General features: G+C 45.7%; 1 protein-coding gene across 4 annotated transcripts in view; it reads left to right on the forward strand.

Annotated features, from left to right (window-relative positions):
* The window catches only part of TAF15 (TATA-box binding protein associated factor 15), a 368,603-nt gene that overhangs the window by 148,039 nt on the left and 204,293 nt on the right, over positions 1-16,271 (forward strand). For all 4 annotated transcript variants that reach the window (XM_069226735.1, XM_069226732.1, XM_069226733.1 and 1 more), the window contains one exon: positions 8,015-8,137. In XM_069226735.1, coding sequence (XP_069082836.1) covers positions 8,015-8,137 — 123 coding nt within the window. The remainder of the gene's footprint in view (positions 1-8,014; positions 8,138-16,271) is intronic.

Genomic DNA, 16,271 nt, shown 5'->3' on the forward strand with positions numbered 1-16,271 from the left:
CAGTGATGGTCGTGGTAGAGGGCTAAGGAGGGTCTGCAGAATCAGGCTGCAGATGCTGTCAGGAAGTCCACAGAGAGTGCGTGAACTTCGTCTATAGGGGGGCTGTGGACCACGCAGACTCTGTGGGCCCACTTCAGCTTGGACTAGGCCGCTCCGGTGCAGTGGTGATGTCCAGCGTTGGGTGTTTGGCGGTCCCGGTCCTCACAGTTCTTTCTTGGTGCCTGCAGGGGAGCAGCTCTTCTACTCCAAGGGAGTTCTTCTTGGGGATTTGCGAAGCACTGGCAGCTCTCCCAATTTCTTGGAGGCTGCAGTGGCAGGACAAGTCAGTGCTGCTCAAGGTTCGGCGCAGCAGGCAGGCTGGCTGGCAGGGTTGTCGTCATTCTCGTTGGTTCTCAGGTTCAGCAGGGTTCTTGTCCACTCCTTCTTTTGCGTCTAGCAAAGATCTGACGTCCTGGATTCAGGGGGTCCCCTAAATACTCAATTTAAGGGGTATTAAGGGGAGTGAAGGGTAGTAGCCAATGGGCTATTTACCTTGGGGTCACTGCACCCCCTAGATGACCACTTCCTGTGGGGAGTGTGCATCACCCTTTCCAGAGTTCCTAAATTCCACTACACACACGATGGCGGAATTTCCTAAGTCGTGTCCTCTTCGGGATGACCAACCTAGGGGTGTTCCCGGTCTGGAAGTGTGACATGCCTCCTGCACAGATGGGCCCTGGAGCATAGGGGTGGCATCTTTCTCTGACGAAGGCCAGATCTGCATACTGAAGTTGGTGGACTTCTTTGAAGCCCCTGCCATGCAATGCAGGTCATGCTGTGGGAACTGGTGGGTAACACTCCGGCCCGGACAGGCTTTTCTTTCTGACCTCTCTAGAGTGGCAGCTCACACCCTGGGAGGCCAGATTCTTGTCTTTTGGTGGCAGGCTGGCCAGAACCGGTCAGTAAGCTCACCAGCAGTTGGTAGGTTTTTCAGATGGCACCTCTAAGGTGCTCTGAGTGTGCATGTATTAATACATCCATCACTGGAATCAGTGAGGATTCATTAATATGAAATGTTTGATACCAAACATTCCTATGTTCAGAGAAGCCATCATGTAGCTGGGGGAACTCGTAGTGACCAGTGCCCAGCACATATATTTAAAATGGCTTCCCTGCACACTTGCTATGTCTAAGAATCAATAAAGACATAGTAGGGGCATAATTGCTTATGCATATATGCCCTCAATTGTAATATAATGCACCCTGCCTTAGGGCTCAAGGCCTGCTGTAGGGGTGGCTTACAGATATTACAAGCAGTGGTTTAAGGAACATGGGACACAAGCGTGTGCCATGTCCTGTTTTAATTTTGTGATCACATTGTTACGCAGCCTGCAATGGCAGTCTGCATAAGTTTGGTACTGGGTCTCTTAGAGTGGCACAAGTTGTGCTGCTGCTTTGAGAGGCCCTCTTCAGTATCCATGCCCTAGGTACTAGGGGTACCATTTACTAGGGTCTTACAGACGTGCTAAAGGGCCTGGTTACTTGGGGATCAAGTGACCAGGTGTCTTGTTCTGGGGAAGGAACACTGGCACTGGGACCTGGTTAGCAGTAACCCAGTGCACTTCAGTCATAGTTGCATCTAAAAACCAGGCCAAATGTTGAGGTGTACCACAACTAGAACTCAGCTCCCTACAAAACCAGTCTATGGGCATAAAATCATAAGCCCAAAGCCAAAGTAAAGCCCTAGGTTAACACCCATGCACCCAAGCCTTGATCCTCTAGGCTAACTTGAGTTTGTAAACAAAAAGCTGAATCTTATTCTGAATGTTTTTTCCAAACCCTTCTATCTTAACTCTCGAAGCAAAATCCAAATCTAACTCTAAAACAAAGGCCAACCCTTAAAATTTTAACCTTATTGTAAACCTATTTTTATCATTGTTACCTCAAAACCCTGTCTGGAGTTTCCCAGTGCAAGCAAACATACTTTGGTCTCTGGAACTCGTGGCTGAAACCGATCTTAAGTCATTTAAGCATAGTGCAAATAGTTTCCTTTGTAAATGTTGTTTATACAATGTCAGCCGAACTAAAGGTTAGCATTGTTGTATTTATTGTAGCAAGTGGTAACAATTTCTCCAAATGCAAGGAAGTCACTCAAGCCCTTTATTAAAGCCCTAAATCACTTCCTCCCTCTCGAATGTTGATCAGTCCAATTTATATGTAAATAGAGCTTCTGTTTACCCATGTAAGTCTGTTCAAGTTGTGTTCGGGTCTCGGGTGTGTACAGTAGATGCTATATAAATGTTTGATCTTGTATCTTGGGTGCAGAATGGGATAGTTCCTTCTGGAGTTGACTATGGGGGTCATTACAACTCTGGTGGTCGGCGATAATGTGGCGATAATACCACCAACAGGCTGGTGGTATTTACCGCCACATTTTGACATTGACGGGTTGGCTGAAGCCAACCCGCCAATGCACCACTCTGACCACCACATCGGTAACAGCCGCCGGGCTGGAGATATCCATCTCCAGCCCGCCGGCTGCCATTGTGCCACCTGCGGGATTATGGCCCTGCCTATCGCCATGGTTTTCGTGGTGTTCGTAACGCCACAAAAACCACGGCGGTAGGCCATATCAGTGACATGGAATTCCTTCCCTGTCACTGATAGGGGTCCCCCCCCACCTCTCCAGATACCCCCCCACAACTCACAACATCCACACCCCTTTCATACACACGCATACACACTCATTCACACATACACACACGCATGCATACATCCAATCACAGACACATCCGCACACACTTTTAAACATACATGCATTCACATTTCACAACATACACACACTCACACGTCCATACATGCAGACACGCATTCAACACTCAACACACACCCACTTACGTGGATCCAGGGGGTCCTTCGGCAGGAGACAAAACGGGGAGCTGCTCCAGCCAGCAGTGCCCGTCAGCAGAACACAGCCAGGCCGTATTATTTGCCATAATACAGCTGCCGGTGGTCTACTGGCGTGGTGCTGCTGGTGGTAGCAGCACCACCACCTTACCGCCATCTGCCAGTATGGCCATAGCCGAATTTATGCCATTCTTGTGGCGGAAATCCGGCTGTGGTCATATTATGGCTGGTAGCCGTGGCGACAGGCTTTTAGCGGCTGTCTTCGCAGCAGTAGGTGATTTTTACCGCCGATGTTGTAATGAGGGCCTATGTGCCTTAACTTAAAATTTACCCATTTTAAAAAGCTATTATTATATTTTTTTCAAAGACATAGGGAAGTGTCTTCACAATCCGCAAACTCCCAATGTTCCACTTTAACAAATACAGGGGCACAAAATCCAATTCCACTGACCAGCTAGCTGTTCACCTCTCATAGTGTGTTCTCAAAACCATTTTCCCCTAGTTGGAGGAAATAATCCTTATTCTGTGGAAAACCCAGAGTATAATGTACTATGCTCCTCATGCATGGCAGACATGCTGTCTATAGTAAATCGGTGTTTTCTCAAATAGAACCTTTCGTGAAATACTTTCACCAACAGCCTCTTCCGCAACATATCTAGGAACAATTGAGAATTCCTTAAGGAGTAGTTTCTATCTTAATTGGCTATGAAAATTCATTGTTTGCCTTTCTGGCTGTTATTTTGGTTCACAGTGGTTCTCTAAACAGTGAAGAATACTATCATCCTGGGGATGATCTTTATAGCCTCATTTTGGCTGTGACAGAATTGGTCTTTGGTTCAGATTCTGCTCTCAACTACGTCTTCCTGTTGCTTAACTCAGGTTTTGGATACTCTGGGCAAGCAGGAGGTGGGTTAATTAATCCAATATTACTCCTATGTTGCTACCATAACTGAGTTTGAAAGCCTGAGTCTTGAAAAATGATGTAAAGCCACAGTGCAACACTGGTCTAGACACAATTCTAAATTGGGGACACCCCTGCATGAGAAACTATCATTTTTTGCTCTAGTTTTATCATGAAGTTGTTACTGTTTTTGGCTAAAGCATTCCTGCGAGCTACGTTTGACCTGACAGATGTGCACCTATTTCATTAACACTAGTTTGAGGTGTGTAATCCACTCTGGCTGTCTTCTTGAGATGCTTCTGAGTGCGGTGTAATTATTATTTTTTTACAAAAGGTGTATTAGTTCTGTCACTTAAATTTCTTGGCTTGGTGTTGCAAAGAGCGTGGAAATAAACCTGGAAAGTATTCTTGAACATCATACAAAGTATAAGAATGTACTTTGATAGTACATTTAGTACAAGAAGTAATCGACTCAAAGTATCAGGAAAATCTGGCACATTTGAAATGTTTGTCTACATACCATGCTGCTTCCACCTTTTTCAATCAAGAGGGTGAACCTTCTGCGCATAGAGAGATGCTTCTTCTATGTCTTAATCCAGTGAATGAATCCCTTTCTTCTTCCTCTGTCAGTTGTATTTGTGATTGAAATTATTGTTCTTTATTTTTTACAGTGCCTTTTTCAAGTGGCATTCCTACTTTGGATTTGTTCCACTGTCGGAACAATTGTTTAATTGTGGTACATATTTATGTGGGAATATCATAACTTGATCTTTCAAACCTTCTTTCTCTTTGTTCGATTAGCTATTACTTCCTATTGCTTCATTGATCTACAAGGATAAATAATGCATTTCTGTCGCAGATATCTTAGTGAACTTCCTGCTGTTAGAGAGCTTGTTTCCAGCCAGATGTCAACTTGGCCCAAACATACAACCAGTGGAGACTTCACTTTAGTCCCTTGACCTATGAAGCATCCTATATATAAAGTGATCCAGCGGTATATTTGCGAGTAAAATCGTAAATGAGGAAAACATACATTATATTATCATTCCATCAATTAGCAGGTTTCATATTAAGTTATCCTTTATTGGTAGAACAATTTTCAAACACAATTCCTGTGGCCTTTTTCGAACATCATTTTCATAGCCATTGATTTTCATTCTATGCAAACTTTGTCAGGGCTTCAACAATATATATTTGATATTAGCCTATTTCTGATAAAAACTTTTTATATATACAGCATCTAAAAACAAACAGGTGGTAAATGCACATTGCCCTCCCACCACTCATTTTATAATCTGATTACACTTCATCGAGCACATTAAAACCCCTTCGAAATATCAAATCCATTTGTACAATTATCAGGTCCTTTTAACATAAATCACAAAGTAGACTTTGGAAAAAATACACCCATTGCTCCCAATATCACATACACGTTATAAGCTCAGAATACTGCTAGAGATATTGTAACATGCTATCTTAGGACGATCTCTTTATAGAAACATAAAACTAAAAATGTATCTCCGCTTGTAATTAAGCATAGTCCTGTCGTCTATCATTCTTAAGCGCCGTTTCTTTTAATGGTATGGATAACATTTTTCTGCAGACAGGAAATATATATTGTACTGCCATCTTTCCATACTGATCGACCCCTAAATTGCTTATTAATATGTACATACATACTTCACATGAGATATCATAGCATAGTTCCCACCCCATCAGGGCTCATGGTCGACAGTCACAGGCACCCCATTTATCAATATATTTTTTTTAAAAACAGTGCGAGTGTCACAATGGGACTGACTTTTCTAAAAAAAAATGTTATACCTAGTATTTTCTAAGAGCTTGTTCATCCCAAAACATTTAATTACCCGCATCTTGGCTTCCCAATATTTGTGTTACAACATGCTCAGTATTTTCTAAAGACTTTAACATGTCTTTTATATAATACAAAACCCATCATCTCATTGCACTTGTGCCCCCATCACACATCCCAAAATCTTTTAAAGGACCCACATTACAGCTCCCCAGTTATTGCATTACATAGGGACTATAACAACTCACCGCATCTATGTCTTCTGAAGACATAGAAGCTGTGGGTTGTTATAATCTCACAGATGGACTGTAACAACCCACAGATTATAGAATATTATGAAACCTGCGAATTGATGGGACATGCTTTGAAGACGATAATATTATAGTTTGTTATGATGTGTTCCTCATTTATGATAATTTCACGTTCAACGTAATCTAGTGGTCACTTTAGATATAGGATTTGGAAAAATTATTTTTTCATAAGGGGAGAGTTTAATGGCAGGTTTGTCAGATCCGTGTGCACCCGATATTTGTATTTTTTGGTATTAAGTTTGGTTATTGTGACAGGAGTGGTTTTGCTTTATTGGGCCTTGGCCACTGATTTTAAATCATACAAGTGAAACATCCTTTTTGGTTGCTTTTGGTGTAAACAAGAATGGTAGGTGTCCTGTCCACTTTATCTGAGAGTAAGGTGGTACTGAGAACTGTCACCCTTTTGATAGAATTTTACCTTGGTCAGAAAGTGTTTCTGGGTTCAGTCAGTACCCTGTATCTCTCCAATTGAAGAGACTCTTCAGAAACAGAACATTTCCAAAGCCCACAAATTCAGACGTGTAAGCACCTTGTATTACTAATGGCAGTTATGCTTCAGGTGACCTGGTGGCAAACTATATACTCATACAACTGCATAAGGTGGTGTCACTGTCTTTTCCAGGGCATGTGTCCACTGTAGAAATTTGTTGTGGAGTTAACTGGACTGCCTTCAATGCATTTTGCTAGTTTTATTCTCTGGATTTTATATGAGTGCAGCTTTGGGTAGGAAGTTCCCCACAGCGTATCTGCTTCATGACAGTCAAAATATACTGCTTTCTCAACACATCCGCAGCAACTTGCATTGTTTTTGATCATCGAATAGTGTTCCCATCTGCTTGTGAAGGAAGGAGATGCCCAATCTAAAGAGTAAGACAAAATGGTCTTCATGAGGATTCCAGTGATGATTTTTTTTCCATTGTTTTTGTTCTTGCTCTTTCACTGTAGACAATCTGCCATTATTAAAATTATATTTGGTCTTTTGGTAGTGTTTAATTAATTCCCTTATTTGTGAAATGGTTTTCTCATATAAATATTGGCCGATATACACTATCACATACGCAGAATGTGGTAAATCCTTTGAAACATCAGACCCTTTTTTCTAACTAGTCCTTATTGATAAAAGTTCACCTGCCAAATACCCCAGGCATTTAAACATTAAGTGCAAGGAGTAGTGGCGGATGCCTGGGAAAAAAGTGTGGTCACCATGCACATGGGATAATGGTGAAAACCTGATATAAGACTTACCATATATCTGCATTGCATAGCTGCAGGGTGTCCCGTTGTTGTGTGATAACTTTAGCTTTAGGGGTTTTTCCCAACTGCACTTCACTGCTGGTGTTTGTGAGCCCACAATGTTCCCAGAAAAATTTAAAGTCAAGAATACAATGTGATGCCTGATTCTGGTGTAACTCAACACTGTACAGGTTTGCAAGGTACTTTACTGTTGGCAGGGTTGACCTCCCCTGCAGTGTCCTAATAGTCACTAAGGCATAGATTAATGACCCCCCCAGCTCTTGCCAGCAATTTGTTTATTAAAACTTTTGAACATAGCACCCTTAATTATGTTTTCAAATTCCTTAATGTCATGTAAACTTGCTGGAGTGAATGAGATGGACAATGAAATGTGAGGGAGGGTAACAAGATGTGAATGTGAGTGCAGTACACAAATGTTCCATGCTTAAAACGATCTAGCATAAGGGCATTGGACACACACTGCCAGTGGGGGAAACCTGACAATCCCTGCTTTACGTGTTTAAATATGTGCTTTATGACCATCATAAGCACAGTTTTTGTTTGTTTATTTTGGAGGGTTAGGATGCTAAATAAGCAATGATAAGCACTTATTTGAAAAGGTTCAGAAAACACCACTGATATCTACAAAAAATAAACACTGAAAGCCAGACAGCCTACTTGTACAGTTGAAAGGGGATATTGCATAGGCATCCTCCATCAGGCATGGAGGAGGGAAACAAGAATGAAGTTTACCAGAAACGCAGCGTATGCCATTTTTCCATATTCCAATTATTGCATAAGGTGTGCTAGCTTTGGGTTTGCATTATAAACAACCTAACATGGTTTCACTCCTATGTTTCTGGATGAAAGGATCATATGGCCAGCAATCAAAGTATGGTCAGCAGTCAAACTACGGCCAGCATCAAATTTCACCTGAACAAAAGCCTCCGTCCTATCAGCCACAGAAGGAAAACTACAGTCACGCTTTCCAAGGTAATAATAGCAATTTCTAACTCCTTTGTTATTATTAAATGTCATCATTGCAGCAATTAAACGTATTGTAGAAATGAAATCTTAAAGAGACCTCTTTAAAATGATTTGCCTTTGTGCTCACTCAAAGGAACTCACTATTTATTTGAAGGAACTGTTGCATGCCCCGGACTTGTTCTCCAAGCGAATGGCAATTTACTTTGGGATTTTTGACTGGCTTCCTGCCCTGCGCCATGCATCACTTCCAACAAGGCTCAGTGCCCTACATAACATCCCATAAAGAGAGAACATAAACATGCATGTATCTGTGTGTGGCTGTATTTATATATTGGGTATTTATTATTTTTATATGATATCTGTGAGCACGTTTTTAAAAGGTCACACACCTTTAAAACAACAAATGCGCATGGTTCAGTGAAAAGGAAGAGAGTACATTGATCACAATATTCCCTATCGGTCAGTGGCGGACAGTCCTTTAGGGCGGAGGGGCCACGCCCCCCCACCTTTTGCCCCTCATGAAGAGTGTCTGTCAGACTGAACAAAGGTCAGCCTGATAGACACTCTCCATGTTCAGCTCAGGCAGCCAGGAGCAGACATGCGCGATTTGCGCACACTCCTGGCTGCCTGTCCTGAACTTTGCTGGGCTGAGGAGGTCACAGCTCCTATCGGCATGACCTTCTCGGCTCAGCCAAGCTGCCTCGGGGCCCTCCCCTGGGTGACGAGGAAAGCGTCACCAATTGACACTCTCCCTGGGCACTTCAGTTTAAGCCATGAAGTGCCCAGGGCAAGTGTCAATCAGTGACACTTCGTCACACAGTGGGGTGGGGTCAGCAGTCTCACTGACCCCATCCCACTCTGTGACGAGGCTGGGACTGCTGCCTTCCCTCATTGGCTGACTTTAGGCAGCAGTCCCAACCCTCCTGGGACCTGGAGGCTGAAGGTAAGTGTGTGTGTGTGTGTGTATGTGTGTGATGTTTTAAATTGAATGTTTGCTGCGCGCGTGCATGTTTGAGTGTTATGAGTGTTGTTAATGGATGTGCGTGCGTGTGTGTGTGAAAGAATGAGTGTGTGCGATCTTTTAAAATGAATTTTTGGTGCGTGCATGTTTGAATGGTATGAGTGTTGTTAATGGATGTGCGTGCGTGTCTGTGTGAAAGAATGAGTGTGTGTGTGTGTGTCCCGCCCGCCCCCCCCCCCCTCCTAAAGCTGCCAGCCGCCACTGCTATCGATCCAGTTAAATTTCAGTAGTGGTGAAGTCAGTTTAGCCAAGGCCCTCTGGCTGTTCGCAATCGATCTGTCAAAGGGCTTGACATCAAGACATTAGCTTTCCAAGCGACCTGTTTCTACGGGGAAATACTGGACATTAGGGCAATTTCCCTTAGATCAGGGTAGATTAGCTCAGCTACCTGATAAGCAGGTGTGCTCAGCTGTGAATTTTAAACAGCCCAAATGATCAAAATAATGCTTCATTCAATCCTGCATCATGCATTGAATTATGGCTGCAAATGTCGAGCAGGAGGGACAGGGCAGAAAGATAGCACTGATGCTTTGTCAATACAGCACGACTATTCCTGGCCCAGCAGAGGAGTGGGCAGGTGTAAGTGCAGTTGGAGGGCAGAGAGGGTCCCACCTTTCCCTTTCAGGATACTGAGCCAGGGCCTAACCCTGCAAATACACTTCATTTTGCTTTACTGTATATGTTTAATTGCCTGGATAGGGACTTGATATGGCAGAGTTTATAGTACCCAACTGCCTATGGGTCCAATGAAAGATGTTGCTCCTGTTTCATGCAACTGGGCACCTCTGTTGCGTGGGGCTGCTTCTTGGGACCAGCAATTGCCTCCTCACCTGTCCTTGCAATTCCACCACACCACAAGCCAAAGCTGTTTCAGTCTGACCTGGACAACACTAACAGGAGACTGCCACCGCCGCTGACCTCCTCCAACTCATTCTCAGGTTGATTCCACGCGTACCAGGAAGCAGAAGTGATGTTGCACTTACCACAGTGTGCCACTGCTGCCTCTCACAACCCACCTACCTTCTGACCCCAGGCTCGCCAGTCTGCCACCATCAGAGCTCGTTAAGATGCCAGGTGGCCCATCAGCCACCTTGGTAGAATTAAAGAGTGGAACCAACTCCAGGTTGCTCTGCCCCTGCACCTCTGGCAGACCTGATCCTGGAGCGAACTCCACCAATGCCTTCCTTCCATACACAATCAGCACCAGCGCCTTCTGAACAAGATCTTTCGACATATGCCCCCTCTCTCTTTTCCAAAATTTCCGGCACTGGGGACTGACCAGGTTGTGTTTCTCAACACAATGTTAGGAATTTTTGCCAGGGCCTCAAACCCTTCAGGAGCACTTCTTGTATAGGGAGAACTATCAAGTCTCCCTGTATTCATGCCAGTGGTGGCATATGGCGCAGGTCCTGTGGAGCCACCACCAGCCCTAACCTTCATGCAAGCTGCAAAATTTTGCAGCCCCATCTCTGATGTAATGCATGGCCTCTTTTAATTTGACTCTGATCCTTTTAACGCATATGGGGATGTTGACTTGTGTGTAGAGAGAAGTGCATAGTTTATCCTCTGCTAGTGGGTAAGACACTCCAGAAATGGCCAGGGGCGTTCAGCTGGATTTCCAACCCTTGAAGTCAAGTTGCCTCATTCACTCATCAGGAAGGCTACTGGGGTATTAGACTTGCAACTAATGTCCTCACAGAAGTACTGTTTTGTTCCTTATAACTCCAACATCTGAACCATCACTGCTCTTCAATGTGGTCTTGGTGAAGCCCATCATGGCAGCATAGAGAGAAACTCACTTCAGCTCAAGACAGACTGATAACAAAGCACTGTCATCCAGCCCCCAGAGACCCAGCCCTTTTATCAGCCCTTCCTGCCCCCAGAGAGATTGGTACTCAGAGCTTTGTGGTCTTCAGCCAGTTGCAGGTTCAGTTCCCTTTGGACAGAGAATCCAAGTTGCTGGAGGCATGGGGAAGAAAATCTTCTCCACAAGAAGTATGGCCCTAAATTATTAAACACCGACTGCTAAACTCACACTCTTGGGAAATGGCCCAGCTGATTACCCCTAACCTACTGGAGTATGTGTGGGAACACTTTCAAGAAGTCCTCAAGAAGGAGCACAGTGCCCGCACGCATATTATAAAGTCGGGCCTGATCACCTCAGACTCTCTAGCAAGAGCGGTGGGCACTTCGAAATCTATTCGCCTCCTGAAGTGGCTACTATCATCAGGATTCTCCATTGATGTATAGACCAATCTCATGGACCTCCCATTTGCTGGGATGTGTTTTCTTTTTTTTTTTTGGGACTACAAGCTGTTTTATCACTATTGGTGTTTCCTGGGGGGTTTTCTCCTTTTGGAAGCAACAGCCTTACCAGCAACAACTTTACTAGTCACAAAGACATTTACAGCAGAACCAGTTGGCCCACCAATACAAAGGTAGTGGCAGAGTAAAAGGTTGATATCTCCAGCAACCCTCCTGTAGGAAAGTTCCACTGTTGGCATGCGTACACTCCCCCAACACCCCCAAACCCCTCCAACACACACACACACACGTTTTGCCAGATATTGATGCCAACTTTGATTGAAAGTGTGCTGGGACCACTACCAGCACCAGTGTTCTTCCCACAATCTGTACCTTTGTTTTCACAATTGGCACACCTATGGCACACAGTTAAGTCCCTTGTAAAAGGTACCCATAGTACCAAGGGTCCTTTGGCCAGGGAAAGTCCCCAAGGGCTCCAACACATATTATGCCACCCTGGGGGACCCCTCCCCCAGCACGTGTACACTGCCTTTGTAGCTTGTGTGTGCTGGTGGGGAGTAAAAGGCAAAGTTGACATGGCTTCCCTCTCAGGGTGCCATGCCCACTGCCTGTGGCATAGGTAAGTCACCCCTCTAGCAGGCCTTGCACCTTAAGGCAGGGTACACTATACTACAGGTGAGGGCATAGCTGCATGAGCAGTATGCCCCTACAGTGTCTAAGTCCATTCTTAGACATTGCAATTGCAGTGTAGCCATATTGAGAATATGGCCTGGGAGTTTGTCATTACGAACTCCACAGCTCCATAATGGCTTCACTGAATACTGGGAAGTTTGGTATCAAGCTTCTCAGCACAGTAAACCCACACTGATGCCAGTGTGGGATTTATTGAGAAATGCACCCAGAGGGTATCTTAGAGATGCCCCCTTTATGTTAGCCAAACTGCTAGTGCAGGACTGACCGGTCTGTGCCAGCCTGCCACTTTCAAACAAGTTTCTGACCACATGGGGTGAGAGCCTTTGTGCTCTCTGTGGCCAGAAGCAAAGTCTGTCCTGGGTGGAGGTGCTTCACACCTCCGCCCCTGCAGGAACAGCAACTCCTGGCGGTGAGCCTCAAAGACTCCAGCCTCGGGTTACAGTGCCCCAGGGCACCCCAGCTAGTAGAGTTGCCCACACCCCCCGGACAAAGCCCCACTGTTGGCAGCAAGTCCGGTGGGACAATTAGGGAAAACAGGGAGGAGTGACCCCCCCTAAGGTGTCCAGAGCTGAGGTGACCACCTCCCTGCAGAATCCTACATCTTGGTTTGGAGGACAGGGACCAATAGGGTTAGGTTTGTGTCCCCCTCCCCAAAGGAAGTAGACACAAGAAGGGTGTAGCCACCCTCAGGGACAGTAGCCAGGCTTTGAGGGCCTCCCTGAACCCAGCTCACCAGATTCCTGATGACCTCACAAGAAGGACTGCATAGCTGAAACCCCCGCAGAGAAGGATGACACAAACTGACTTGGCCCCAGCCTTACATGCCTGTCTCCGGCTTCAGAGAACCTGCACAAAGAAAGCGACCATGCAGAGGGTCAGCGACCTCTGCCAAGCTCCAGAGGACTGCCCTGCACCATAGATGTCTCAGATCTCCAGAGGACAGCGGCCCTGTCCACAAAGAACCAACAACCAAGGGACTCTAAAGCCTCCAAGGATCCGTGAGTCCTGACCACCCTGCACCCGACTCCTGTGGCTGGGGTCCAGGTGGCCTAATCAGCTAGAGAGAGTCCCCAGGTGATTGTGAGCAAGTGGTCACCTTGGGTTGACCTCTCCACCCCTCCACGACAACGCCTGCAGAGGGAATACCGAGGATCCCCCTGACCGTGTAAGCTCCATCCAAAGAGATCCGACGCCTAAAGAAACACTGCAACCGCAGCCCCCAGGTCTTGGAGAACCTAACCACCAGTGCAGCTACGTTCAGCAGGCGGCACTCCTCCTTGTCCAGTCTGTGGTTTGTCCAATTCGACCCCCCGGACTTAGCCTGCAGCAACTGAGTGACCCCCGGGGTTCCCTCATAGTAAAGCATTGGGAGCTCAACACTCTGTTTGCACCCTCTATCTGCCCGCCCCTGTGTCGCTGAGGTTGAGTGTTTAGTGCCTACTTGTGCCTACCCCCGCCCCTCACCCCCACCCCTCACCCCCACCCAGTGCTCCTCTAGAACCCCCAGGTCTGCCCTCTGAAGACACGGGTACTTACCTGCCAGCAAATCTGAAACAGTGTGTCCCCAGTCTCCATAGGATCCCATGTTAAGTTTGCCTCAGTTTTGACCTCTGCACCTGGCTGGCCCCGTGTTGCTGATGGTGGGTGTTTGGGGTTAACTTGAACCCTGACCTGTGGGCATCCTAACCTCCAGAGACTGGAACTTTAAGTCAAGTACTTACCTGTAAACCGTATTAATGTTCCCTCCGTTTAGCAAGGTGCAAGAGTACCAATCCTAAGGACCCTCATGTTCATATACCTGCTAGCTTCCAGCATTCTCTTAGCCACAGACCCATGTTGGCACATAAGGCAGTGGCTTTGTTGGGAGGGGTTTGAGGTGTATAAACCTGTCAGACTCCATTCTGATTTCCTCCAGTGCTGCAAAGGAAATAGCTTGAACGGGGAACAAAGCAAAACAAACCTGTGGAATGCTCTTCACTCCTCCTTCAACCGTGGCTACAGTAATGATGGATGTTTCCACCTTAGGATGGGGAGCTCACTTGGAGGACCTAGAGATCAGAGGCATTTTGTCTGCAAAATAACATGTTTTTCCCAACATCCTATTGGAACTGCAGACAATTTGTCTGGTGCTCAAGGCCTTCCCTCCACTCCATTTGGGTATGGTCCATCCAGATCTTGATGAACAACATGACAGTGATGTTATACCTTCTTTGTCTGGAGGCATTGAGGGTGGGATTTTGGGTACACTGCCAAGGAATCTGGCCAGTCACCTAATGGGATCTCTGAATATCAGACCTTACAGCCTGATTCTGAATTACCTTGCTGATCATAAGCTGCACCACCTGCCGTGGGTAGCTCAGGACATCTTCGCCCGCTGGGGCACTCCCCAATTAGATATGTCCACATCCTCAGACAATATTAAATGCTATCAGTTCTGTGCCCTATAGTATCTGTTGGTTAAATGGAATTTTCTACTACTGTGCGTCCTCCCACCACCTTATCCCCCCCCCGACCCCTCCATCCCCTTGATTCCTTGGGTTCTGAGCAAGATGCAATAAAACCGGGCCCAAGTCAATCTCATTGCCCAACATTGGTTATGTCTTATACAGACCTTTTGCACTTCTCCACATGCCCCCAGCTCAAGCCGTCATTCGGACTGTGCCTCCTCTCCCAGTTGGAGGGGATGGTTACTGCACCCCAATCTTCAGGGACTCCCCATACATGCTTGGAGCAATGTTGAGAGGGGACATCTGAATTCCTTTCAGCTGACACATAATGTAGCAGTGCCATTCTCTCAGTGCAACACCACTCACCAAAATCTGTGTACTCTGGCAGCTGGAATAACTTTATTGCATGATGTGTGGACAATAACGTAGACCATTTGCAGGCAAAGTTATGAGAGACCCTACAATTTGCACTTTTCCATGCCCAGAGAGCTTGTGCAATTGGAAATGTCAAGGGATATTTAGTAGCACTGTTTGCGTTTTCTGTCTGCCAGACCAGCTGTCTATCTTCTGATCCTCCTTTGTTACACATTTACTGAACAGGTTAACTGACCTGTATCCTCCAATCCCTTTTTTTTGGTTCCCTAGTGGGACCTTAATTTAGTGTTAACGTTTTCGATGAGGCCTCGGTTTTGTGCCCTGCGGAGTTGTCGCAGGAGGGTGTTGACCTTGAAAATGGTTTTACTTCTTGCAGTAACATCAGCCAGTTGAGAAAGTTGAAAGCTCTTAGCCCTTGTCCAACTTTTATGACCTTTTTCCCTGACAAGTTGGTGTTGAGGATCATGGCTGCTTTCCAGTCTAAGGCGGTAACTCTTTCCCAGCGGCGTCAGTCCATTACCCTTCCGTCATTCTATTCCCTGCTCCATCCCACAAAGGAGGAGGAGCAATTGCATGGGTTGAATCCTAGGCGGGAAGTCAACTATTACTTGAACCTTACTAAGGACATTCATCTGAATGACCAGATCTTTGTAGGGTACTGCGGCGCCAAGAAAGGTGAAACAGTACAGGAGAAGACTGTCTATGTGAATCATCCTTTGTGTTAGGACACAGATTGCACGGTATGAGAAAGAACCACCTGAAGGAATCTGGGCTCATTCTGCCAGGGCCAAAGCAATCATTTCTGCCCTTGCAAGAGGTGTTTTCCATTGCAGAGATCTGCAGAGCCAGCACATGGACATCTCTTCACTCATTCACCAAGCATTACTGCCTGGATTTCGAGGTGCGTAGGGTTGGTCATTTTACAAGATCGGTCTTGCAAGATTTTCGGGTATAACCATCCATCAATCCTCCATGGTGGGTATGGCTATGGAATCTATTATACAGGTGAAGAATCTACAAGTAGAGGTATTCATCTGAAGAAAAGGTTTACTTGTGGTAACGATGTTTCCAGTGGATACTCTTATCTGCCTGCAGGTTCCTCACTGATCAGCCCACCTTTCCATATAATGGATAGTTACAGAGAAAGATAATTAGATCCCAATAATATACATTTTTGGAGACTGCACTACATTATTGATGTCAGCCTGTCCTATCACCTCGAAGGCTTGGAAAGAATGTATGGAAACTAATGTTGTTGCACCAGGAGCTATATATGATTTCGATGACTTCATCTGAAGCCATCTGAAGCCACTTCTGACATCCATGTTAAGCTTGCGCC

The sequence above is a fragment of the Pleurodeles waltl genome, chromosome 3_2, assembly GCF_031143425.1.
Source record: "Pleurodeles waltl isolate 20211129_DDA chromosome 3_2, aPleWal1.hap1.20221129, whole genome shotgun sequence".
NCBI classification, from domain to species: Eukaryota; Metazoa; Chordata; class Amphibia; order Caudata; family Salamandridae; genus Pleurodeles; species Pleurodeles waltl.